The 25,508-nt window shown below is 40.4% G+C and overlaps 1 protein-coding gene across 6 annotated transcripts in view; it reads right to left on the bottom strand.

The window, feature by feature from the left end:
- The window catches only part of LOC116724041 (probable E3 ubiquitin-protein ligase HERC1), a 46,599-nt gene that overhangs the window by 1,627 nt on the left and 19,464 nt on the right, over positions 1-25,508 (bottom strand). Inside the window, exons 30-77 of one of the 6 annotated variants that reach the window (XM_032569351.1) lie at positions 24,591-24,831; positions 24,355-24,509; positions 24,094-24,240; positions 23,923-24,020; positions 23,689-23,784; positions 22,882-23,049; positions 22,556-22,795; positions 22,371-22,454; positions 21,747-21,975; positions 20,433-20,715; positions 19,340-20,103; positions 18,265-18,478; positions 17,438-17,607; positions 15,781-15,864; positions 15,294-15,480; positions 14,415-14,542; positions 14,111-14,310; positions 13,749-14,008; positions 13,605-13,657; positions 13,311-13,505; positions 12,808-12,973; positions 12,467-12,716; positions 11,386-11,602; positions 11,015-11,292; positions 10,652-10,779; positions 10,218-10,345; positions 9,508-9,735; positions 8,959-9,086; positions 8,434-8,633; positions 8,179-8,293; positions 7,895-8,026; positions 7,679-7,777; positions 7,306-7,479; positions 6,931-7,215; positions 6,295-6,360; positions 6,074-6,199; positions 5,848-5,986; positions 5,550-5,731; positions 4,518-4,673; positions 4,313-4,435; positions 4,054-4,156; positions 3,535-3,704; positions 3,315-3,453; positions 3,057-3,226; positions 979-1,148; positions 589-754; positions 403-479; positions 61-313 (exon numbers count right to left, since the gene is read on the bottom strand). In XM_032569351.1, the coding sequence (XP_032425242.1) occupies positions 61-313; positions 403-479; positions 589-754; positions 979-1,148; positions 3,057-3,226; positions 3,315-3,453; positions 3,535-3,704; positions 4,054-4,156; positions 4,313-4,435; positions 4,518-4,673; positions 5,550-5,731; positions 5,848-5,986; positions 6,074-6,199; positions 6,295-6,360; positions 6,931-7,215; positions 7,306-7,479; positions 7,679-7,777; positions 7,895-8,026; positions 8,179-8,293; positions 8,434-8,633; positions 8,959-9,086; positions 9,508-9,735; positions 10,218-10,345; positions 10,652-10,779; positions 11,015-11,292; positions 11,386-11,602; positions 12,467-12,716; positions 12,808-12,973; positions 13,311-13,505; positions 13,605-13,657; positions 13,749-14,008; positions 14,111-14,310; positions 14,415-14,542; positions 15,294-15,480; positions 15,781-15,864; positions 17,438-17,607; positions 18,265-18,478; positions 19,340-20,103; positions 20,433-20,715; positions 21,747-21,975; positions 22,371-22,454; positions 22,556-22,795; positions 22,882-23,049; positions 23,689-23,784; positions 23,923-24,020; positions 24,094-24,240; positions 24,355-24,509; positions 24,591-24,831 (8,564 nt within the window). Of the gene's footprint in view, positions 1-60; positions 314-402; positions 480-588; positions 755-978; positions 1,149-3,056; positions 3,227-3,314; positions 3,454-3,534; positions 3,705-4,053; positions 4,157-4,312; positions 4,436-4,517; positions 4,674-5,549; positions 5,732-5,847; positions 5,987-6,073; positions 6,200-6,294; positions 6,361-6,930; positions 7,216-7,305; positions 7,480-7,678; positions 7,778-7,894; positions 8,027-8,178; positions 8,294-8,433; positions 8,634-8,958; positions 9,087-9,507; positions 9,736-10,217; positions 10,346-10,651; positions 10,780-11,014; positions 11,293-11,385; positions 11,603-12,466; positions 12,717-12,807; positions 12,974-13,310; positions 13,506-13,604; positions 13,658-13,748; positions 14,009-14,110; positions 14,311-14,414; positions 14,543-15,293; positions 15,481-15,780; positions 15,865-17,437; positions 17,608-18,073; positions 18,121-18,264; positions 18,479-19,339; positions 20,104-20,432; positions 20,716-21,746; positions 21,976-22,370; positions 22,455-22,555; positions 22,796-22,881; positions 23,050-23,688; positions 23,785-23,922; positions 24,021-24,093; positions 24,244-24,354; positions 24,510-24,590; positions 24,832-25,508 lie in introns of all 6 variants that reach the window. The other 5 variants (XM_032569353.1, XM_032569352.1, XM_032569350.1 and 2 more) reach the window with 5 other exon arrangements.

Raw genomic sequence — 25,508 nt, forward strand, 5'->3', positions numbered from 1 at the left:
AATACTACAAAGATAATGACAAATAATCTATGTAAGCATTTGGTTTTAACATCTTCGCACCACGTGGAAGTTATCCGCTGTGATTCCACTGTTTTCCAGGTGAAGGATGCCTTGGAGGGTGCGGTAGGTGAGGAGGTCCACCTCCTCCAGGTCAGCTCCTGACAGCGGCATACAACATAGCTGCTTCCACACCCAAGGAGCCAGATGTAAATCCAGAGGCTTCTTAGTGCGTATAGCCACGGCCATCAGGATACCCAGGAAGCGAAACTGTACCATGTGATCCTCTGAGTGAGCCCCTGGGTTAAGCAAGAACCTACAAGCGTTTGGAGTCATTACTAGCGGTGAGACCGTTTCTGACAATGAGATATTCTGCTTTAAGAATAAAACCCGTTAGAATTTCACCTGTCAGTGTTGCAGCCCACGTCTGCAAAGCTGTTGGGAGTATGAATCAGGAGGTCCACCACACCAGACTGCAGCTCCTAGTAAAAAATAGAAAAGAAAAACAAAAAAAGCATTACACTATTAACTTACAGGAAGTACATAATTTATCAGCTCTGTCGCTTTCAGACTTGTGCGGTTTACACCTACCTGGCACATCTCAGTAATGGTGTCATCAAACACTCCACCGGCATCGTCAGCCCCCTCCCCAACCAGTTTCACCTTCCAGGCTCGGGATGGCAGCCGCAGCTCCAGAGGGTTCAGGTTCACCACCTGCTTCGCGATCTGCACAAAGATGGGCTTGCTTGATCGTCCTCTGTGGGAGGGAATGAGACTGGGTTTGAAACAAACACGATGAAATAATTCAAGTAAAACAATCAACATCCCAAATAAAGGTCCTAAAATTCCTTTAGGACGTTGGACATGGTTGGTCAGCTGAAAACACAGCATGCTGTTAGGGCACCCAAGCGTCTTTGTTCCAGAAAAAAACCCTTAAAGACATTCCGGTTTAGCCACTGGGCTTTACAACACGGTCATTACCTTGTGGAAATCCGCTTCACTGTGATTTGCGGCCCATATGTTTTGCCCTGGGTCATGGTCCTGCCGATTGAGCGCACAAGAGGCAGAGTGTTGACCTTGGGGGACAACAGACCTCTGAGTTCACCCCGGATGACGGCTGTTGCTCCCGAAGTATAGCGTGAAGTGGAGATCTGGACAAAAGCAAAGGGAAGACAGGTAAAGTAAAAGCAGAATGGTGCATTACGGTAGGAAAAGAGAATTGCAACATCAAGTGGTGGACAAATTTGTTGGCACAGTGTCCTAACATAATTTGATTCTCAGTGCAGTAGCAAGAATGTAGTCTTTTGTGTTCAGGGGGAACATCATTAAAACTCAACTGTTGCACAATTGTCTTTTTGAGATAATTGTAACTGAAGCATTTGTTTAAATCCATTCCTTTGTTAAGTTGACTGAGATTTCAAGAAACTTACAAGTATACATCCACGACTTTCTGCTTTTACAATTTATAGCATTTTATATATATATATATATATATATATTTTTTTTTTTATCTACAACTACTACTCAGTGGTAGTTGTTATTGTGTCTTGTCTCTATGCTGTAACTGCGAAGTAATTTCCCTGCTGGGATGAATAAAGTACTTCTATTCTATTCTATTGTATGGACACAAGCTGACATAAAGAGCTATCTCTCTTAGTGATACAAGTAAAGCAGATGTGATTTGATCTGGATAGGTGAGAAAATGAAAATTATAAAACAATGACTCATCTAAATATGCTGATTGCAGCGCAAACAATAAAACGTTTTAAATTGGAATTGGGCCAAACATGGCTGGACGAGCAGCAGTTTAACTGTCCATCATGCACACTGAGGGAAAAAAAGTTAATTTGCAAAGGCCTGCAGCAAAGAGTGACATCTTGAGGACACCAAGTCTCCATAACAGCTGCTATACACCATCTGCATGCAAACCAGCTGTTTATGAGTGTCACCCAAAAATCCCCAAAATGAAATGCAAAGGTGGAGTTTTTAAACTCTTCTGGGATTTTTAGTGCTTTGATCTGATAAGATCATATTGAGTTTTTCAGAACTTCAAGCAGGAGTGAAGTAAAACAAAGAATGTTTATCTTTCATGGCAACCTTGTTAGAGAACATTGCTTAATGAATTCAATGATCAGACAAAACTTAAAAGTAACTTCACCTTGCCTTAAAGAGGCCTTTGTTTTTATAAGAAGCTCCTACACTTTCCGATACGCAACAATCCTCCTCCTCGTTTACAGCTGTTCATAGGGGTGTTGGACTGAGAAGCAGTTTGTATGATGAGCTCAGCAGGCTAGCGGTTCCACCAAGTGTGTGTTAATTCCTGCTGCCACTAGTCTGGTGGAGCTGTCTGGGGAAGGGATGCTGTGTGAGGCAGCAGCTATACTGGGGACTGCAGCTCCAAGAAGGAGCTTCATGAAAATAAACAGAACTTTGTGACAGCAAGCACTGACGCATCCTGAAATAGCCAAAGTAAAACTCCAAGTATGTTTTTGATGAGGGAATAACATCATAACATGATGTAAAGCTAAAAAAAAAAAGTCAATTTTACATAATACAGTTATCCCTCGTTTTTCGCAGGGGTTACGTTCCAAAAAGAACCCGTGATAAGCGAAATCCGTGAAGTAGGAACCTTTATTTTTTTAACAATTATTATACAATGAAATACTCCATAATACATTTAAAACAAAGAACAAAACCTTTTTTACAGGGCCAAGCATTTAACAAATAAAAGTACTGTATAAACGTTTGTCTTTTTTTTACAAATAACTACTATACTGAAAAATAATTTTTCAGTATAGTATATAATAGTTTTCTTTAATCTTGTAAAATGTTTAAGGGAGTGCTGGAATACAGATAAAAAGGGGTTGATGCAAAGCACTAACTGCAGGGGTGGCAATATTTTTTTTTAAATGTACTGAATAACTCAATTAAAAGGTTTGATTTCTCTAAAATCTGTGAGATCAGTGTGAGAAGATTTTGCTAATGAAAAAAAGCTCCCTTTTTTTTTACACACAAGGCATGTCTGTGCTTGAGAAGCACAGCAAAGGGATTTAACGCACCTGACTCTTGGTGTCCAGATTGAGCAGCCTCCAGGACTTGTACATGAGATCAGAGAAGTGGTAGAGCACCCTGAGGCGCATGCAGAGAACATCAGGGCTACAGTCCTTCAGAGTGTTGTACTGTGGAGGAACTGACTGGGGAAGGCCAAGCTGCAGATGTCCAGAGCCACCTGCCAGTGAAGATAGCATATGGGGGTCACAGTTCTTTCCTTTTCACAGATCAAAAAGTGTTTGTGAGCAGGAAAAGTAGGACTATACCTGAGTTTTTTATCAAGACAGAAGGGGTTGTCCAAGCAGCACTGTGGCAGCGACCAGCAGAGACCTGCCTTATGTTTTTACCCTGCAGAGCGGTTACGAGTGTTGGCTCCTTCACTTGATTAGAGTGTCCAAGGCCGAGCTGGTACAAACAGAGAAGAAATGCAATCGTACAAGTCCCACATGTAGGAAATGCATTGAAACAACAGAACACACTCGGTACCTGTCCCTCACTGTTGCAGCCCCACGTGTAAATATCTCCAGTGGAGGACAGAGCCAGCACATGTTCACAGCCCACAGCAACGTCTTCTATAAAGAGCCCTTCCAGAGACGGCACCACCTGCGGCGTGGATTTATTCTTCAGCATGGGGTCGGGCAGACCAATCAGACGCTCTGAAGAATCAACAGAAAAAAAGACAGAACGCATTTCCTTTTCTGTTAGCAAACTTTAAATTTCATCAGGACAATAAAACAGTTCCAACAGATATATATACAAAGTGATTTGTTGCGGTATCATTGCAAAGCATGAGGTGCAACAATAAAATGGGATGATGGCAGCCATGGATGCACAATCAGAAAATGTACTTATTTATTTTAAGTAGTGTGCCTTAAAACCTTCACACAAAACATTTATTCTCCCAGCTAGAAAGGAAAATGGCCACAAACATTGTTTCAGCTTTGTTCAATTAAAAAAAATTGTCCACTTTCTACAACACAGATTTACTCTAGTAGTCAGACATACCTTGTCCAAATGTGTAAACATGTCCATCGCAGCTCAGTGCCACAGAGAACTGAGTTCCACAGCAGACTTTCTTGATCCCCTTGTTGCAAAGCTGCTCAACTTTCTAACCATAAAAGAAAAGCAGACAATATTTCATCTCTGATAAAGTAAAACCAAAAAGTAACTTTCTGCAACTCCTCGTGTCTTTCCAGTCTCGTAATCGTAAAATACAATTTTAAGTTGGTTCTGAATGTTGTTTGTTGTAGCAGTGTTAACATACTTGAGGATAGTATTTAGCGGTGGAGGAACCGGTTCCAAGTTTCCCATAATCCCCGTCTCCAAATGCCCAAACAACGGTTCCATCCAAAGACACCACTAATGTGTGGTTGAGACCGCACGACACCTGAGAAAAGAAAAACTTTTATTTTTTCTCTACAAAAGGGGGCGGAAGCAACAATTTAAATTGAACCATATTTATTTCTTACCTGTCCTACATGATATCCCTCAAGCGCAGCGACCCTTTCAGGCAGCATCTTGTTAGACGTCGACCTTAGACCCAGGCGCCCCGATTCACCACTGCCGAAGGTGAACAGCTTCCCATCTGCTGTGACCACGGCAGAGTGCCTGAAGCCACAAGCAAGCTGGCCAAACAAAGGATAACATTTTCAAAACTAATATTCGTAAATTAATATTCGCCATGTGTTTTGATTAGTCTTTCTAACATTTCTGTTCTCTTCTGGATATTTTCTCCCAGGGAATGGTGCATATTAAGCCACAAGCAAAGAACCAACAGAGTATTTATTCTGCTCCCAGTTTAAAACAATGTTCAATTTGTTCATAATGTTTTATTCAGGGAGCCGCACCTAGTTTTGGTCTCATTGTGCAAAGTGAACATGTCTGCAGAGTGTGAGGTCTATCCAACTATTTTCCTATAAGAATCTGTTGAATTTCCTCTTTATGTATTTCTTGCCTTACAAAGTTACTTGTATAAAAATTATTGCTCACACCAACATTTGGGGCATTGGGTGGCTCAGTGGGTATAATTTGCACCATGTCCCGAGTATGTAGTACTTAATGCATTTTACTGCATGTCTTCACGTTCTCTCATCTGTACTGTTCCATAAATTCCAAAGAAATATTACTCAAAAAAATATTTCCTTTTTTGATGGAAAACATGTTTCCATCAAAAAACGTTACTTCAGAGCACAAGTTTCATTAAGTAGTGCAGCTATGCTTCTAAACAGTATGTGACAGTTGGGTTTTCCTGATAAATTTGGAACTTGTAAGACCATATAAAGAAGTTGTGGATTTCTAGGCTTTATGATTTACTCTGATTATTATAATTAGAATTAATATTATTACATGTAAATAACTCAATATTATTTTGCTTTATATTTTACTAATCAAATATAGACAAACCTCAAGGCTCCTTCTGTAACCAGAGTTCTCTTCCGATAGCGTGAGCAAGAATGAAATGTAGTGAAATTAGTGAAGCTCAGAGCTCCAGCAGTGTTTACCTGGATGACGTCTTCTCCCTGCAGTGCCTCGATCTGTTTGGGTCTCCTCTGTCTTTCACTGTTGCCATGGCCCAGCTTCCCAAAATCTCCGTCTCCCCAAGTGAACACCTCTCCAGTTTCAGTCAGGGCCATCGAGTGTCCATCCGAGCCACAGGAAGTCACCAGCTGAGTCACCACATATCCTGCATCAAGACACGACAGTTTAAAAACAAAACAAAGCTAAACACTCCAACTTTGTGCTATGCAGAAAAAATACTGAAGCAGCTTCAGGTCAGGGTTCTTAAGATAAGAATTGTACCTTGAAAAGCAGAGATAATAGTGGGGACATAAAGATCATCAGAGTTCCCCTGGCCAAGTCGACCATATTGTCCCTCGCCAACAGCCAGGACAGTCCCGTTAGTCTGGACCAGAAAAGTGCAGTTCTGACCACAAACAACCTGATAACAAACAAAGGACACGAACTTAAGAAAACAGCAGTAAATAGATAGAAATGAAAACTATGTCCTGAGTCACACAGCAGATACCTGCTGTGTCTGTAACAGGGAGGGAGCTACTGTAGGCATCGTGAGGTTGGTTCCCGTTCCTGCTAGCTGTCCATAGCGTCCATTACCCCAAAGGTACACCTCACTCTTCCCTCCTTCCTGCCAGTCCTGAAAAACACAGAAGGTCATGTGGACATCAGAGGCTGTTAGTTAAAATATTTGGTTGCAAATGGAGGGAAAATAAGAAAGATAAAAACAACAACCTCTGGTCTGCTGGTGGCCCAAGACATCAGCTGTTCATCCATTTTGAAGCTCCACATGCTGTTGTCCTAAAAGTAATAGTATAACAGGATTTTAGCAGTAGACAGTTACATATTTTATTTTTAACCCTCTGATGCATGAATTATGATCCTTTGTGTCAGAATTTTTTTTCCATTTTTTAAAATTCTTTTCTTAAGGCATAAAAAAGGTAGGAACATTTTTTTGTAAAAATTATTTTTTTTATTTTTTTTATTTTTATTTTTATTGTAATTTTGTCCAAATACAAAGTTGTTATTTGAAAAATACATCAGTAGTATTGTTCCTTAGGGGTTATCTGATGTCACAATATTTTTTTTACTTGCAAGAGTCGTCTACAGTAGAAGGAGGGACCGGGTCTGTTCTCATGCTTTTTTGTCTGTCGGCCATATTGTATTTAACAAAAATAATTTCTTGCATTTGCAGCTGATGGCCAGTAGTTGATGGTATATTTTATGATGCATTAGTGTCCACCTCAGTGGTCTGTGTGCATTTATAACATAAAAATCCACAGGAAGCACAAGAAAATGGCTTTTAGATAGCTGTCCACTGTAGTGACCACTATGCATGAAAGGGTTAAGCAAGCTAACATCAGAACTCACCACTGCCTTGATGATGTTTGAGTCTTGGACTTCCAGAAGCCCAGAAACTATGAAGGATTCAGGGAAGGCAGTGCCGCTGGAGATAGCCTCTGCGCTACGGACAGTGGTGGCAAAAGTGAGCAGCCAGCTCCACTCTGACACGCAGGATTGAGCATCAGGGTAGGAGTGGTGCGGAGGCCGTGGGGAAGAACACAGGTGTTTCTCTAAGGACAAACCAACAGCCAGGGAGGCCAGGTTCTGCAGGAAGGCGCTGTGGACAAGCTGATCTCCGGCTGCCAGATGGCTCTGTGTTTACAAGAAAAACCCCACAAATTATGTCACAGATAACAAACTGTGAATATAAATCCAACTCCAGAACAAGATTTCAGTAATGACCCTCTCGTAGCTGTACTGCTCCTGCAGCAACAGTGGCAGCCTCTCTAGGAAGACGGCCAAACATGGCGCCCGGTTCAGGCCCAAGACATTCTGGCTCCTGAGAACCATTCGACAGGATGCCAGCACGTGGTTCTCACTGATCCAGTCGGGGGTACAGCAGATCAACAAAACGTCCTGGAAATGCGACAAGAGCAGTTTAAACAAACATGGTTCCTTACAGAAGTATTTATTCCTTCACACCGTTTTTTCACGTTAAAATTACAAACCTTAAGATATTTATGGTAATTTTATCTAATAAAAATAGTGAAAGGAAGACGCAAATAAAAGGCAAGAGCACATATAATACATTAAAAGTACAATTGACATAAATTACCTTTGATCTACCAAAGCAAGCAGCTACACCCAAATTTGGTATCCATGTAGTGCTGACAACAGAGCCCAGTCCTGTAACAGTCTGCAACACTGACCCATCCTGTAAGAGACAGAAGGTTCTGAGATGAGACGATCACATAATGAATTTTTATGTTGGATATTATGTGGTACTTTGGTCTTATTTTAAGGGATTGCAGCAGCTGCAGAGCTCATTTACCTGCAGAGACCAGATGTTGAGCAGTCCTCCTGTCCCTCCAGAAACCAGCGCCAGGCCGCTGGAACAAAATGAAAGGGACTTCACCGCTGTGATGTGCCCATTAAGTACAAAGGCACACTTTGCACTATCCTGCTGCAAAAAGAAAAGCAAATTTGGGTCTATTTTAAATCATATGAATGTCAGTCATTTCCAGTCCATTGTTGGTAGCAGTCAAGAGATCATTATAACAACGACTGACGGGTTTTAAAGCACAGAGACAGCAAGAAAATCTCCACCAAACTGACCTTGACCTCGCAGCTTTGATCCTGGCTTGGCGGGCTGTTCAGTATGTTTGGCAAAGATACAGATGTACCCCCCTGTGGCAGAGTCCAAACATGCACCGACCCGTTCTGGCATCCTCTACAGAAACGAGGAAAGAAAGGACAAAGTACCTCATTAATATGCCATCTATGTTTAAATAAGATATGACTGTCCTAATTTTGAGCAGTTTTAGCTGTTTTTCTTTTCTTAGCAAAAAGTTGCCGATTGAATGAACTCACACAGCCATCATGAGTCTGGGGCTGGGTGCTCTGCCAGCGAGGGGGCACCACTCTGCAGTGTTAACAGTGCTGGTATGATACAAAGAGTGCAGGGTCACCCAGGTTCCCCCAGAGCGTCCCAGGACCTTCACCACCTCTGATCTCCCCAAACACAGCAGCAAGTGTCCAGTGGGGTCCCATTTTAGGCAACTCACTGTGTCCTATAGGGTAAAGGACAGAGGAGGTGGGATGTCAAAGGCATAAGATAGAGGGAAAATTGTATAAATGCAGAACAAAATACATCATAGCATGTAAAGTAGATTTAATTAGGTATGAGAGTTAGGCTTGTTTTCTGTCTCTGAAATTTTCCATGTATTGTATGTGTTTTATTTAATAAATATTTTGTCTATCAAATAAAAAACAACAACAAATAAATAAACCTCTGAGGTTTTACACTTATTTCCAGGTATATGTCATTTTTAATATGACAGAATTAAGTACGGTAAATTGTTTTGTTCATGTTAACATGTACAGTGTGGGACGAACCTGGAAGAGAGACAACACTACAGGTTGTGTGTTCTCATAGCTCTCCGTTGTGCCCAACAGGATCTTCCCACTGGGATAGCCCACAGCAAAAGGCTTGTCTTCTGAGTGCCAGGCCACACAGTTGGGGGCTATAAAAAATAAGAACATCAGTCTAGGTGAAAAGTTATTTTTGGATATGTCAGACAAACCGAGAGACATTTAGAGAGAAGCACCCAGAAAACGGCTCACAGCAGGAGAATGATAAAAGCTATTTGAAATATTGGTCTTATATTACAGTTCAAAGGAGAATTTTTTATCTGCAAGTCAAAGCTTGTCAGAATCTATAGGAAACAAAAATCAAAAGTGTTTGCTCAGAGTATAAATTAAAGAATAAGAAAGAAAAGAACTGCTCACAAACCAAATATGCTTGTTAGTGGAATTACATCAAAAGCTATTTGCATTCCCAACTTAGAATGAAGCAAATACAATTCTGCACTTGTTTAAGACTTGTTTTCCTTTATTTTTTATCCAAGTTTGCTTTCTAAACTGTGCACGCAACTTTCTCCTCACCCTCTTGTCTGTGGCAGTGAGCCAGTTCAGTCCTCTTCACAAGCAGATCCAGATCTTGCATGGTGACTTGCAGCCAGGAGAGGGAGCCATCCAGCCGACCCACCAGCAGACTCTCAGCAGGCCTGTTCTTACAGGCTGCAGACTGGTCCAACAACCACAGATTGAAGCTCTGAGCCCAGCAAAGAGCCGTGACCCGAGAGCTCTGATCTTCTACATGGCAGAGAGATCCTGAAATGTGAGAGAAATTATTTATTTTAAGTTGTAACCACACTGCATATTGAAATGATCTCAATCGTTTTTCGTAATGTCTAAGATTTCTGTGCAAAGTAATTTCCCTAAATGAATTGAAATGAATTTTTTTTTAAAGGTTTTATTTGCTCTAGTTGCCTTTATTTGTTAGTGAATTGACAGGAAAGTGGGTAATGAGAGAAGGGGGAAGACATGCGGCAAAGGTCACCAGGACGGGAAGCGAACCTGCGACAGCTCTGTCAAAAACTAAGGCCTCCACATATGGCGCCACCACAGCACCCCCTGCAGGGTTGCATTTTATAGGAAATACGATGTTTATCAACTCGTATTAAATCATTGTCTATAATTATTGTACCAGTTGCAGCAATTTTGAAATTTGCAAGAATGAAACCATGATGGCATAAAATCCAGAAGTTCATACTAACTTTCAGCCTTCAATATTAGCTGACAAACCCACTGACCTCTGATGTTCATGATGTTAATGTGCTTGTTCTCAGGGGCAGCCAAAAAGTTTCCCCCAGTACTCCAAAACACAGGAGACATGTGTTGACATCTGCCGGCTCGCTCAGAGCTTGATCTGTCCGTCTTACTGCAAAATATCCGAAATGCAAGAACCTTTAATTAATAACTATATACATACAACGCTAGAGGCCAGTTGGTGGTAACAACTGTCAGATAATGCCAAATGTTTATCTAGGATTTCCAGGATAAATTAGGGCTTTCTGAAGAGCAATACGATCTAAGTGTAAGATCGAAATAAATTATGACACATACTTTCTGCTCATTTAAAAATGTACTTAATAACACATCCTTAACTGACCTTATATCCTAAGGTCTGTAAATGTATTTTTTTCAACTTAGCTCAAAAACTAAAAACTGATGTAGCAGATACAACCTGACAATGCAGGAGAAGGTGGTCTGTAACTCCACAGTGCTTTGGTTAACTCTCCACAACTGTACCACCTTGTCCTGAGAGCATGTAGCAAGCAAACCCTGGTCACTGCTCCAGGAACAGCTCGCCACCTTAACAGAACAAAACAAACAAAAAAGGTTCTAATTTCAACAACAAGAAGAGATCATTCCAGTCTAGCAATGAAATGTGCCACTAGAAAAGCTACTAGATCAGTTCTAATCACTAGGAGCTATCAAGCAATCCAGCTAACAAAAAATAAAAATATCTTACTACAAAACAGACAACAAACCCTAAGTCCTCTCCATCAGAAGAAAAGCAAAAAAAAAAAAAAATTTTGTAGTATACCTTGTTGTAATGTCCCTCAAGCCTCTTGAGAGGACATTTGTGCAAATCACCAGCCAGATCACTATATGTCTGGGGCCGATTTGGACTCTCTTTCCCTGCAGCTGCCAAGGCCTTCACCAGCTGCTGTGCTGCCCACTGTCGATGTTTGCTGGTAAGTCGTGCAGAAAGGACACACGCTGCCAAGGCATTAGCTAGCTCCAGAGGGCCTATTCTGGCACTTAGGTGAGGCGAAGGAGAAGGAGGCAAAGATGAGGAAGCCATCCCTTGGGTACCTCCATCTAGGCCAAATTGATACATGTGGAAAAGATGAGTAACACTGCCATTAACTACCAAACATAATGCTAGCCATCAGGAAGAGACTTATTACTCACCATTAGTTTCGTGTTCTGTTCTATCGAGGCTGTAGGAGCGGATGTTCTTGTCAGTGAGCAGAGACACCAGATGTTGTGTGACCAGGAATGTTGGAGGTGTCTGGTCATTGAAATCCCTTTGTTGCACGGCGGCTTGAGTGGAAGTTGTTAAAGTTGCTCTCTGCTGGGGTTCTGTGATGGCTCCAATGTTTACCCCAGTAGCTGCAGCCATTAGGTCCTGAAGGCAGTAATGTCAGACTGATGAGATTAAAATTCAAACCTTTTAATCCATGTTTGCAGGGTATCTGCTAACTCAAATTTAAGACACAAGTCATTTTAATGACACCCTGAATCTAATTACAGGTGATGTTGGGGGAACTTGCTGCGTAAGAATCAAGCATTGCAAATATTTGGCTTTGTGCTTATGATGGAGGCAAAAAAGCTTGCTAACTATCTAGCAAGTGTATATTAGCAGCCAGTTACTGGTAGCACCAACCATCTCAAGTCACACAATGCAATCAAGATATTTGCATGCAACTCAAACAGAAATGCCCACTGGAAAAAACAAAAAACAATGACCTTAAACAGTCCTGCCATGGCCAAATTTAAGACCTGTGATTAACATATTTAAGGGCAGCTGACATTTTAAAAATTCATTTAAGACATTTTAAGACCTCGATTTTAGACATGAACTTAAGACTTTTTAAGGACATGTGGTCACCCTGTGTTTAGCAACTGGAGCTCATCATTACAAAAGCTCCAGTTTTGATGAGCTTTTGTAATGAGCAGTGAAATGCAGAAAAATTTCACTGCACCAATTTTTAGATCATTCCAAATTTTATCGTCGTCCCTGAAGATTTATGACTGTTTTGCGTGCATCAAGAAGGATAAACTGATTGCTTAAAGGGATTTTAAGTGGGTTTGCAAAGTTTTACACCTTCTCTGTCACTTGAAAAAGTTCATTTAGAAACAACAAAGTTCACAAATTTTAATGAAATTCTTGAACTTTGGTGTCCTTAAACTTATTTGTGAACTTAAATTTGTGAACTGGGGAAATTTAGCTTAAAAATTACTATCTACAACATTGACAGAGCAAGCTAACCTGAGTGCATATCTCCACCAGCTGCCTGTAAGCAGCGGGGCTGTGGGAAACCACGTTGCCAATGGCTGAGGTGAGGAAGCTGAAGCAGGTAGACCTGTGGCGCTCCGTCACCATTCCCTTCACTCCGAGCGGATTGTCCACGCAGGCGTGCGCCCTGCCCCCTGCAGCTAGAGTCATTAGACGCACGAGAATCCGGATGTCTGCCAGTCCCAAGGACTCCAGCCCGTTAGACTGGCTGCACACTGATGCGCTGCAAAGCGAGATGGAAATACAGCAGATAAACTACATGTTAAATAAAACATTTTTAAAAAGTGATGAAATACAATTGTGCTGATATGTACCTCGAGGCAGTCTGAGACAGCGCCCTCATCACCATGCTGTAAGCGAGGAGAATCTGCGCTGTGGATGTGACTCTTCGTAGAGCTTTTAGTCGGTCATGTGAGTCCCTCAAAGATACAGCCTGTTGCCCAAGGCTCAGAGATGTTTTCTGGTCTACAGCGACAGTCCCTAATAGAAAAACCCATCATCATACTACTTACCACATTTTATCATGTAAAAATAGCTAATTTTACTATATTTTAGTGGAATGTTTTAGAAACAAAGATATGAAAAGTGTACATCTGTATTCATCTTGCCTGAGTCAATACTTGTTGGAGCAAATGTTTGTACCAATTACAGCTGCAAGTCATTTGGTGTATGTCTCTACCAGCTTCGCACATTTAGAAGCTAAACTTTCTGCTCATTGTTCTTTGCAGAATAGCTAACACACTTTACGGAGCTGGTTGGCCAAAACGTCACATTTGCAGGCAACCCTTAACAACAACGACAACAAAAATGATAATACCTTTAGAGGCTACCCTTGTGGGACTGGATGAGCTGTAAACAAGAGCTCCAAGAGGATCTGGTTCAGTAAAGACAATTGGATCAGGGACCAGCTTTTTCTCAGTCAGCCCCAGTGGTCTCAGCAGGAGCCCAAAATCCTCCAATCCCGTCAGTTTATCTGGGTCATCCTCAACTTGATGGCTCATTTCCCATTCATCTGAGAAAACAGAAGCATCAGATAAATTTTTTTTCACGATTAGTACAGTTATTACCTCATTTAAGTGCATTGTTTTTAGCGGGGATGGATCTTCCTCACCGTCTGAAGTGTTGTCCAATTGGCCAATCAAATCAGACGTCAGACCTTTGATCCTACAGCGGAAGGAGAACACAACAATGAAGACCAGAAAATGTGAGAACAAGAGTATGTGTAGTTTTCTCATGCACAGACAGATTCCTTTACCTTTCGTATTTTGAATTTGGATCGCTTGCATTAGCAGTCAGATACTTTTCTCTGCAGGAGCTACAGAGGAGGTAGAAGGGGAAATTGGAGCCACACTCCCCTTTGAACCAAACATCCACGTAAGCTCCAGTGCTGTCGTAGCCTTTGCGGGCAGCACTTTGCCCACAGCCTGGATGTCGTCGCTTTATGTGATTGTTAAATTGCAGGGTGAAGGTGTTGCACAGCTCGCATTTCACCATCTGGCTGTGCTCTTCTCCAGCCTGATGGAAGAGCAATTTGAAAACATGTAAGGTTTTTAAAGATATTTACTAGAATAGTGAAATTTAGATATTGGCTAAGCGGCAGGAATGTGTTTATGACACCTCCACAATCTGAAGTGTATCTCTCTCCAAACTGAAGAATGACGGGGTGAGCAGGTCCTCATAAGCTTCTTCATGGTAGGGGTCATCCATGTAACTCAGCTCTGACTCCTCTTCCGTAGAGAAAGTATGGAACTCCACATGCTCTGGCCAATCACCTACTGCTGTATGGAGTTGTGGCAGTGGGCTGGGTGATGGAAGGTCTGAAAACGAGATTGTTTCAGATTAAAATGCGCAGTAATTGAAACAAGTGAGTTTTCATTTTAGATTTAAAATGCATGTCCTGTGTCTGTGCTGAGTCCTTAACCTGGTCTTCGGAAAGAGGTCCTCTGCGAAGGTCCTGACCGCCGTCGCCGTGCAGGAGGAGGTCTGTTCCTAGTGAGGTGGACGTCCAAGAAGTTCTCCCTCTCTATCCAGTCAAGCCCTGGTAACAGACTGGAACCAAAACACACCAATAGGATACCAATATGAATAGGTGACTGGACCATACAGTAGTGGAGCAGCTGCCTTGCTGTCTACAAAGATACATAACTTTGGGTGAACAATGCTCCAGCTTTTCCTTTCAGTCAGTTAATGTAGCAGATGTAATTTGATTTCTAGCCAAGCCAGGCTGAAGCAGATGTCTTCAAAGTGTCAAAACGTGTGGCAGCTTGGAGAGAAAATACGTACTCCACATTGGTACCACAGCCAGGAAATGTATGTAAATGCCACACAAACGTCATAGCAATGAACCAGTAATAACTCTACTTAATCTAATATTACACTCTGCAGAAGCCCTGCATGCACCAATGAACATTCACACACCATAGATAAAGTGACTATTTTCTGCTCAGTTCATCTAAATAATTATTTGACCTCTTGGAGGCTCTTACATTAAACTTACATCTTCATAAAATAATCAAGCATGGGAAAAAACTGAGACTGTAAAGTCAAAAAAGTAACTCAAGAAACTGAGTTACTTTTTTCACCATTCATTTAAAAAATGTAAAACAAAACAAAAACACAGCCTGTTGCAAACTGACCTGAATCCGTGTCAACAGAAATAATGCACCCGAGGACATTTGAAGCTAAACGTTTCATGAATATTTTATGAACCTTACTATATAAATCTATCGTTTTGACTTTGGTCCCTTGTTTTGCAACTTATAAGTAGTGTTAATTTCTAAGAAGTTCTCTAATTTCTCACCTTTCACTTGTTTGGTTGGTGGGCCTTTCAGGACATTGCACCGTCTCTGGCCCATCAGGCGATGGGGTTTCAGCCGCTCCCTCCAGTCTTGGTGACTCAGCTGCCTGCTGGTCATCAGTCAGAGGGTGCTCTAGCATCCAACTTGCCAAGACCTCGATTGTTTGAGAATCCAAGTCACCTGCTACATCTTAAAAGGACCATGTGGAGGTTGAAATGTCAAAGTTCCAAAAAGAACATGTATCAAGAAAGCTTCTGGTTACTATCATCAGAGGACCATGCTAAAGTCCGACAGACTGAGTCTGTTCAGAGAAATATAGCATGTGGTTTAAGCTGGTGCAAAAGAAGTGGTAATCATGTAACAAGAGCCTCTGAAATAGGTGGTCTATCAATCTTTTTGGGATATATCAACACACAATGAACACGGAATGTAAAAATCAAAGCACATGAAGCAAAAAAACTGGCAACAAATACACTCCAAGAGCAGTACCTGCTGCCTCCATGGCCCAGTAGATATGTCTCATAGTGAATCCCATTTCTAGCAAACGACTGGTGACAAACATTTGTGTCCGTTCTGGTGATTGAGGAGAAAATAAAACAAAGTACACAAAAAGCAAGAAACAAACCAAGCCCACAGCTCCAGTTTGAAATTTACACCATTACTCAAGAGTTTGAAATAAATTTTGACACTTTAATTTGCATATTTCCATGTATTTACAACGAATTGTGGTAGTTCACAAAGAATAAAATTTTTAAAGTGCTTTCCAGGTAAGCTTTATCCTTGATAATTCAAACTAAAAATCACCTTGTCTGTTGATTCTGTCCCATCCTGAAGGGCAAATATTACCAGATTGTAGAGACAAAGTTTCAACCCAGAAAATAACCCAATGCTGGAGGGATAGTTAATCATGATGATGATCATGATGATGATGATGATGATAGGATTTCCAGGCAGTCAGTAGTCATCCACTGAGACAATTGATCTAATACTTGACAGAGTAACCTTACCTGACAGAGTAAGGTTTTTAGGTAAGAAAAGTCATATTTCTATGACATGTTTTCCTTGAAGTACCCTTCTCGCAGCAATTAAACATTTAAATTAAATGTTTAATTGCTCTCGCTAAACAATTACATTTGAATTTTACCTAACTACAACATCAACATGAATTGTGTGACAGCTCATGTGTCATATTATTGTTTTGACAGATACATTACATTTCACCAAAAGGTTCAAAACAAGGTCTAATTATTTGTAAAAGAAAATGGAGAGTTTTGGCTGCCTTAAGTTTTGGAAACTATGTTTTACGCATCAGAGCGGCTTTGCTGGTCAGAACTGGCACAAGTTATCTGAATGGTGCCATAATTTAAGTGTTTATGAATTGTTGTTATTATTATTATTATTATTAATTATAATATAAATTACAAGCAGATCAAACCACAGAGTGCTTTTAAATCCATGGACAGTGTGTTGGTCTGCTAGGTCTCCAAGTTATGGCTGTCAGACAACATTTTACCTGTCTTATTTAAAATGGGAAAAACTGCAGTTTTAAATTTGTCGTATTAACTGGGAATCAAGTGATCTACTTTGTTATCACTACTATTGTCTTGTGTGGACATAAAACAATGCCACTAGTAAATAATGTCATTATTTATAGACAACTTTTGTCTACATGCTCGGTTGTTTTTTGTTTCCTTTATTTCTTTTTTGACTTTTTTTTCAAGAAGCTACAACTCTTCATAAAACTAACAGTAAAAGTGATAATATATGCCCTTTAAGATTGGAAGCAGAGGAGGTTTCAGTCTTTTCTTAAATAGTTCAAAATGACAACAACATAACTGACGATGACAAAAATGTGCCATTCAAGCATGTCGGCGTATGCATGCCTTTATGTGTCAATAGCAGATCAAAACACATGCTGTTTTGAGCAGCAGATTTGCTGTGACCAGTGACCAAACATTTAAGACCATGCAAAAGACATTATTCAGTTAGTCTATTCTAATCTGCTTTACATCTCATTATAGGATAGAACACAATATAAAGCTGATCCTGCATGCAAAAGTGTGTATCAGTAATGTTACATCAGGATAACTTTGTTAATATAGATCTGTGTTGGCCCCCTATCCCTACTCCCTGGACTCGCTCTTACCCAGGCTGCTTCTGGCCTGTGTGCTGCAGGGACCAGGCTCCATGAAGCTGGTCTGCTGCTCTGTGAAGGCATCACACGCAGCAGCGCTCGCAAAGCTGAAGCACGGGGACAGCAAGGGGGGAGCGCTATCCAGGCCCGTAAGTGTAGGGAACCGAGTTAGCAACACGTGCCTGGAGGAGGTGAAAATATAGTATATACAGTAACAACAAAGTGGAAGGTTTAAATCTTCATGTGCGCCCTGTACTTGATGTTTAATTTCATCTGCTTCTCCATTTTAAAGATACCTAAAAATGAAATACTCGACGGTGGTTTTACTATAAATAGTTGGCATTTTAGTCAAGCTATTTTTTTATTGTCTCGCAACGTGATTAAGCTTATAAATCCCGAAAAGGCAATTCTTAGATTGAGTCTACTCCTGCTAGAAAGATCAAACATTCCCCTGGAGTCACTTTTAGGACATTGAATCAGCGCTGAAACTCTTATAGTTTGCATTAACTGAGAAAAAAACACTCTGACATTACAGTCAGTTGGCTGGGTTAGAAAAACAAGCCGATACAGCTGCAGCCTTGGTTAAAGACAGAGCAGGTACAGCCTCTTATTCTCTTGAAATCAACAGCACAACCTAGTCTAACTCACCCACTCCCTGGAGCTCAGAATAGCAGCTGCTGCCAAACGATTCTGGTCTGCAGTGGTCAGTAACAATGGAAACCCTAAATATGGAGCTTGTTTTCTTACAATTTACTGAACAACCAATTTTGTGCAAACTCCTGAAGCAAATATTAAACCAAATTCAGCTCATCTACATTTATATGCAGTTCAATACTTACTGGAGGAGGCTGATAGGAAGGAAAGGATTAAAACTTTCAAGTCCATCCGCCTGCAGGTTTGTTGGCAAAGAAGATGCCAAGTCGTTACTGGAAGAGGAGGCAGAGACTCTGTTTGATTGGCCGAAGATGGCAGTGCCCTCTGAACCAGCACTGTACAATGACACTGAGCTGGAGGACTTTGAGATGGACTGAGAAGACAAGTGACGCCCTGATTCTGAAAATACAGATGATGACGTAGTGTCAGCAAGTCTTAGATTCTCACAAACAAACAAATTGCAATTTCAGACAAAATCGTAAAGCTATACAAGAGGATTTCCAAGAAAAAAGTTGAATTTTAGAATATTATTGAGTTTGTGTTTTAAAAATGTAAAAAATATAGTGCATAGCACCCCTTGCTAATATTGGCACCCCTGGTAAAGCTGAGCAAAAAGTCTTAAAACTCGTCTTTGCAGTAACATAATCTCTGAATGTCAATAGTTTACACAACCGTCTTTGACTCTTTTTAGGACAGCCGATATTTTCCTAAAAGACTCAATAAGAAACCATTTGTAGTTTTCAGAGCTGTTGGAAGAGAAACAGACCCATAGCATCACAGATCTTTCACTACACTCAAAAGTGTGTTTCCACATTTCAAGTTAATTTAATTCTTTTAACTTTATTAACACACCACCTGTGTCAGTCCCACTTGGAGAAAAGAAAGTTAAAGATTTCTACCAAAAGATGTGTAGACTGACCAATCTAAAAAGGAAGTTTAATTTACAACAATGATCAGGGTTCCAATAAGTAAACCACCAAACATTTTAAATATTCCAACTATCATTTTGCTAAAGTTATTTCTTAACATTACATTTTCCTCCCACTAAATAAATGTATTTCATATTAAGAGGTAAGAATTATCTTTTTCCATTTAAGATTTTTTGGTTTTTTACACATTACCAGTAATAGTGTAGGGTGCCGTAGGTAAAGATGTTAAATGCCTCTTTGTCACTGTACTGGACGTGGAAACTACAGTCTAAAATGAATTCAATAAACTAGTCAAGTCAGTTTTCTGGCTAACAAACATCCATCCAGATACCTTTGCGTTCTTTGTCCTCCTGCAGTCTGCTCAGGGCTCCTTTATATATCATGACCTGAGCTCTCTCCAAATCAGCAAGAGAGACCGTTTGCTTGATAGGACAAGGCCTTACTGCCCACTTCACCATGCTCTGCACCACATACTGCAGCACTGATCTGAGCTCAGCGTGTTCGTCCCATTGTTTACTCTTTGCCTTGGCCTGGTCGGGGACTGGGCTGTGCTGAGAAATCCCAGGGGAGTTTGGAGGCTCATGCTTGGACACTAGCAGCAAATCTGACAGCTTCTCGCAGGTGAAGAAAACAGTCAGGCATTTTAAGCCTCCAATCAGAAGATATGAGACCCTGACTGCTCTCATTTCAAGTGCAAAGGCATCCATTTTTAAAGTCTGAGACGTCAATATAGGTTGAGCTAAGCCGGACAACTCCTCAGGGTCCACCGGCTTTGAAGGAGGAGGGTCTGTCTCAACATTCTGCTCCTTCAACTTCTTCCTTTCATGTTCAGACAGCCATTTTCCACCATCTGAAAAATCTTCGTCCAGGGAGCCCTGTTTCTCTTCCTCCTTTAGTACTTCCTCAGAGTATTTCCTCCTGGGAGGTAGATATGCCCCCTGCCAGCCCTCCTCCTCCAGCAGCCTCATCAAATATATCAAATCCAACAACACCGCCGGCTTGACTCCTCCGAGGCGCGAGACGTCACAGCAGGATACATCGTACGGCTCCAGCGAGATGATGGGAGTGTCGCTGGGTGACCAAGAAGTCATGGAGCTTAGTTATTAGGAAGGATTGGAAGAAGCCACAGATACAGCATGGAGTGACACCAGGACGAATTCAACGAGGATTAATGTTTCAAGAATGAGGAGGGAGAAGCAAGGAGAAAGTAAGATCAGGGATCAAATGATGAAGATAAAGTAAAATGTTAGAAAAATAACACACAAAATGAAAAATGCTAAGAAATTAATCAGAGTAAAGATGCTAAAAGGACTGAGGTGACAACAAAAAATGCTTGATGAAAATAATTGTAAAAATAAAAAAAAAACATATGCAAACACACTTAATTATAAGTTAGAGGACAAAGGAGAGTATTTTTGAGATACCTGACAGACAGATCAGTTTCCTCCCATTGAAGCTTAGCCAGAGAGCTTCCTTTTTTCAAGACCCCGAGCATAATGGCTCTGCGGCCACTTGGCTTGTGCAGGCACAGACCTCCAGCACGGAGGCCACTGTCCACTCCACCGATCACAGCCAGCGCTGGCCACACTTGGATGCAGAGAGCGGTCAGCTTGGCCTCTGACAGGATGTGACGATAGGCACCGGGTTTCCCTGTCTCTTCGCCTGAAATGTCTTTGTCTTCCATCTCAGTCTGGGGTGGACTGACGCCTGTAGGAACAATTAAATACCGAGTAGATCAGATTAAAGAATACGTTCTTTGTGCCAACATCTATTAAAAGGAAATTGGATACTATTATTGTTTCAGCACATCAGTTTTCAGTGAACTACATCTAAAAGAAGCATCATATCCACACATCAGTCATCATCTGTTCTTTATGCCAGCTATTTATGTTAAGTGACAGACCTCATCAATAACATTACATTTTGGCATTACAGTATATATTTTTACGAAAGAAATTATGACAATAGGTGTTCACCATAATAATTAATACTAGTCTGTCTCTGAGTAGAAAGACATATTCTCAACTATTGTCTTTTTTTGCTTATTAACTTTTCTTTAGGTAACAGTGAACATTGGAATGAAACTGGATATTGAGCTTTCACAGGAAAAATTTTATTTGAGTACAAAACTCTTTATATTTGTGTTTAGGTTTCCATCTGTGAGCTTTATAAAAATCAAGGTCTATTTTCATTTTCATTCCTTGCAAAACTGCATTGTAGCCAATGCATATTCCTTTACTAATCTAATAAGTCTGGATATTCCCTTGTAATGACATCCAGTGGAAAAAAAAACTGTATTGGGTGGGTGCTGCAGTTCCCAGTAAGTCTGTAATGCGACCATTATTTGCTGAGCTCAGGAGATATAAGCTGTATAAAAACATCCTCACCAGAAACAGGAAAATAATTTTTTTACAACCAGCAAAAGGTATCAAGTCAGATTTACATTTGAAAATAAATAATAGAGCTGTACATGACAACGATTCTGTACTGTCAGTACTGTTTTCAACTTTGTCTAAAAGATAAAAATATTAAAAATAGCATTTTCAAGTTTTGTTAAGGTACACTGCCTCTACCGAATGGCACACAGGGATTAGATACTCTCTTTTTTTAAATTTACATGAGAAGTTAAACCTCCCTGTGTGAACTTTTTCACTCCTGCCTGGATAACTGATTGAGCTGAAGCAACATGAAATGATGGATAAAATATCACTAAAGCAGAGTAACTAATTGTGTCTAACCTAAGCCCTTAAAGTTTCCCAAGTCATCTTCTCTCAGGATGGTACCAATGAGCTCCAAGTGGGAATGAATGTATTGGTTAATGTGGGAGGACCAATGATCACACTGATGGAGCCGACGCAGCAGGTGCACTGTGGACTCCAGCAGCACGGTGGTCCGAGGGCTGCAGAGAGGCTCTCCGGGCAGAAGATTACTGGGCATGCCTCTCATTTGTAGGTCACGCAGAGCCACCTGTGATCAACACAGGAATACCAACAAACTTTGTTGTGACTAATTAGCATTTACTGTACAGTACAAAAGCAGTGCAATTTTTCATCATTCTCTTCAAATGAGCTGGACGTTTTTATAGTCTTAAAAAGTCTTTTTAATCACATTTTTCTACTCGCTGAGAAGGTTTCTCGGTCATTAAATGATTAATTTCAAAAGTAGGTAATTTTTTACTTTTACTTCAAATATAATCATAAGACTCCATGAAATAATATCGGGATTATAACCGCTGTCAATGCAACGTAAATGTGGGAGGCAAAATAAGATAAATAAATACAAATATAATTAATAATAATAAATATTTATGTGTTTTTGTGTCATCATTTCCTAAAAGATGAGGGCTCAGTGTATTTTAGTACCTTCTCTCCAGGATTACTGCTGTAGAACAAAACACAGGGGTAAAGTTCAGAGGCTACTACGCTCTCAAACGCCAGCTTTGGCTCCTATAAAAAAAATATGTATATCAGTAACTGAACAAGCAGGAAAAAGCTATGTGAGTGAAAAGAAATTTATGGTCACAGAATTATTATACAATTATAATAACCTTATCATTCTTTGCAAAAGATATAGTGTGGGCTTCCATGTCCAGGATGCAGGTGATGGTGTCGCCCTGGGTGAAGGAGGGAAGCGTTCGGACCAGCTCCCCTCCGTGGTACAGGTTGCCACTGTAAGCCCGATACAACCACATGTCGGTGGTGGTGTGGTGGTTGTGATCTCTGACCGGCCAGCGTGAAACACCGATACACGTGCCCTCGTTTCCTCTGTTCTCTTTGGTAATGTAAAACTGCAGAGGCAAAATGGAAGAAATGCGTTGAATAATGAGGTCAGGATTAAATCTGCTCACTGATCAGTTAAAAGATTTATTTTTACCTTCCAAATGAAGCACCCAGAGGTAATGCCAGTGGTTGCCAGACCATAGCCTTTTCCAACTGAACCATGCGACAGGATGTTCCCACTCTCCAAAGAACAGCACACTATCTTGTCTGGGTCAAAGGAAAAATCTCCAATGGGGATACACTCATCAAGATTGCCAGGACTCTGCAGAAGAAAACAGATACAAAGTAAAACAACATAATACAAACAAGAAAGAAGGCATATAGCAGTAAAACGGACACTGGAGCTATACATGCAGAGCTTAAAATGAATAAATTCTATCATTTAGAATGCATTTTAAACCATATTCACTCATTTGAAGAGTGTAAATCTTTAAAGGGCATATTTTATTCCTATTATAAGCAAATAATAAATAAATAAAAACACTGAAAACTACTAAATACTAAATTGTAATATAAATTAAAGCCCAAATAAAGTTTTGTTGTGTACAAAACATTATTGTAGTAAAAAATATATTTTATCGACGCACATATGCGCTCTTTTTTAAATTTACATGAGAAGTCAAACCTCCCTGTGTGAACCTTTTTACTCCTGCCTGAATAACTGATTGAGCTGAAGCAACAAGAAAGGGAACAAATAGAATTTAAACATCAGCTGTAAGCCACAATTTCCCGGGTTTAAATCTGCAATTACACTCTTTGTGACAGCTTAAATATTAAGCAAATTCAGAATTAGATACTTTTCTGACATGATGAATAAAATAGAAAACTGCTCATGCACATTGTAACACTGTAATTTAAAGGGCAAACTTTAATCAAACATGTGTATTAATAGTGTTCATACCGCTGTCTCTTTTTCAATCGTCTCTTCAGAGCTTCGCTCCGCATGTGGTTCCTCCCACATATACACAGACAAAAGCTGGAAGAGTTGTTCGACAATCTAAAAGACAAGAATCAGTCGACACCATTGCTTATGAGAACATCCAACATCCAAGCATGCATCTCCAGGCTTTTCCTGAAGAGTTAATACTATGCCGAGTTAGTTCAGCTGAATTTTTTTATCAACATTTTGCTGTACCTGCTGAATCTGAACCGACTCAGAACAAGCGGGTAAAAGTCTTTCTAAAACATGGAATGCCAACAGCTTAGTGCGGAGATTCTGGAAGCATAGAGATCCTAAAAAGAACAGAGTGGTGTCATGAAGCACTGCGACTAATATTGATTCTGGTTAATATTTTTAATGACCTACCTGAAGAGCACTTGGGTGAAATAATGGCCATGAGTGGTTCAATCCATTTAACGAAGGTGGAAAGTCTTTCCAATACTCTCAACGACAAGACTCGCCGCAGAAACACCAACAAATCCGCAAGCTGAGATTCAGTCACCTTACTGCTTTCTACTAAAAACCAGTAAGCAGAAATGCTCAAAAGAGGTTATTTTTTAAAGCAGACTGTGATTTGAAGATGCTTTAACTTGCAAGAACTGGTTTCCTATTTCTAATTTAACTCACCGAGTTTTGTGCTCCTGCTGTTGGTGTCCAGATTGGCTGCTAATCTCTCTGCTATCTGTTGTTGGTGGAGATTTTGCAGGATGTTTAAAAGCTGCTCACACATTACCTCCATTAGAGCATGGGATACTTCCAAAGGTAGAGAATCCTCACAGGAGCTTTGGATCAACATGACACAAAGTAAAAGACGAATACCGGTGACAGTTTAGGAAAGTTTTTTTCAGGCTTCAGAGTCTCACCTTGCAGCTACTGTCAGTATCTGAAGCAGGCGGGCGCAGGCTAGTTTGACCGCCCCGCTGAGAAGCATCGATTCAGAGGTAGATGCAGCCAACCACCCCTGGTTCATCAGTGCACAGCTGTTGTTGGTTAACATGGAGAGGATTTCCAGGATGCCACATTTGATAATCAGCACCAGATCCACAGGTTGGTAACAAAAATTCAGTGCAAACATGGTGGCTAGGAGGAGGTGCTGGGAAGACCCTGAGAAGACAAAACACATCAATTTCAGCTCCCAGAGGAAAAACTCCTTAATGAAAACTTGGTGTGTCACCCTAATGTCCACCTGAGGGAATCAGACCTTTTTTTGCTTTAGGTTGTGGTTACATTTGGAAATGTTTCCGCAACGTTTCCAAATGCTGTAAATGCAGCAAGACAACTGCATTTAAATTTAATTTAGTTCAATTATACAGTACCAAATCACAGCATGCTTTCTCAAGGCACTTTATATAAAAAAAGGTTATTTCAACATGACCATACATACATTTCAATTGATTCTAGTTTTCAAACAATGGAGTTAACTACAGTTGAGTATTTAGATTGGCTAAAAAGTTGTATTTTTATTGAAAGAAACCCAGCAGATTGTTTGGAGTCATTGGCTTGCAGCATTCACAACTCCTGGACGAGCACAAAGCGACAGCGGACACTCACCTGAAAATAACTTTTATGCAAACGTTAAACATACTTTTAATATTACATTTTTAAAAATTGTTCTGATCAAATATTCTAATCTTCCTCAAAGTGACAACAAAAGTAGAATACTTGATGGTGGGGTCCTTGCTCAGTTGATTCCACTTCTGGTACCGTTTTCTTAAATGTCATGTTTTATTACTACTTTATTCTTACTAATAATACTACTACATTTATCATTTAAATGTGAA

The sequence above is a fragment of the Xiphophorus hellerii genome, chromosome 8, assembly GCF_003331165.1.
Source record: "Xiphophorus hellerii strain 12219 chromosome 8, Xiphophorus_hellerii-4.1, whole genome shotgun sequence".
NCBI classification, from domain to species: domain Eukaryota; kingdom Metazoa; phylum Chordata; class Actinopteri; order Cyprinodontiformes; family Poeciliidae; genus Xiphophorus; species Xiphophorus hellerii.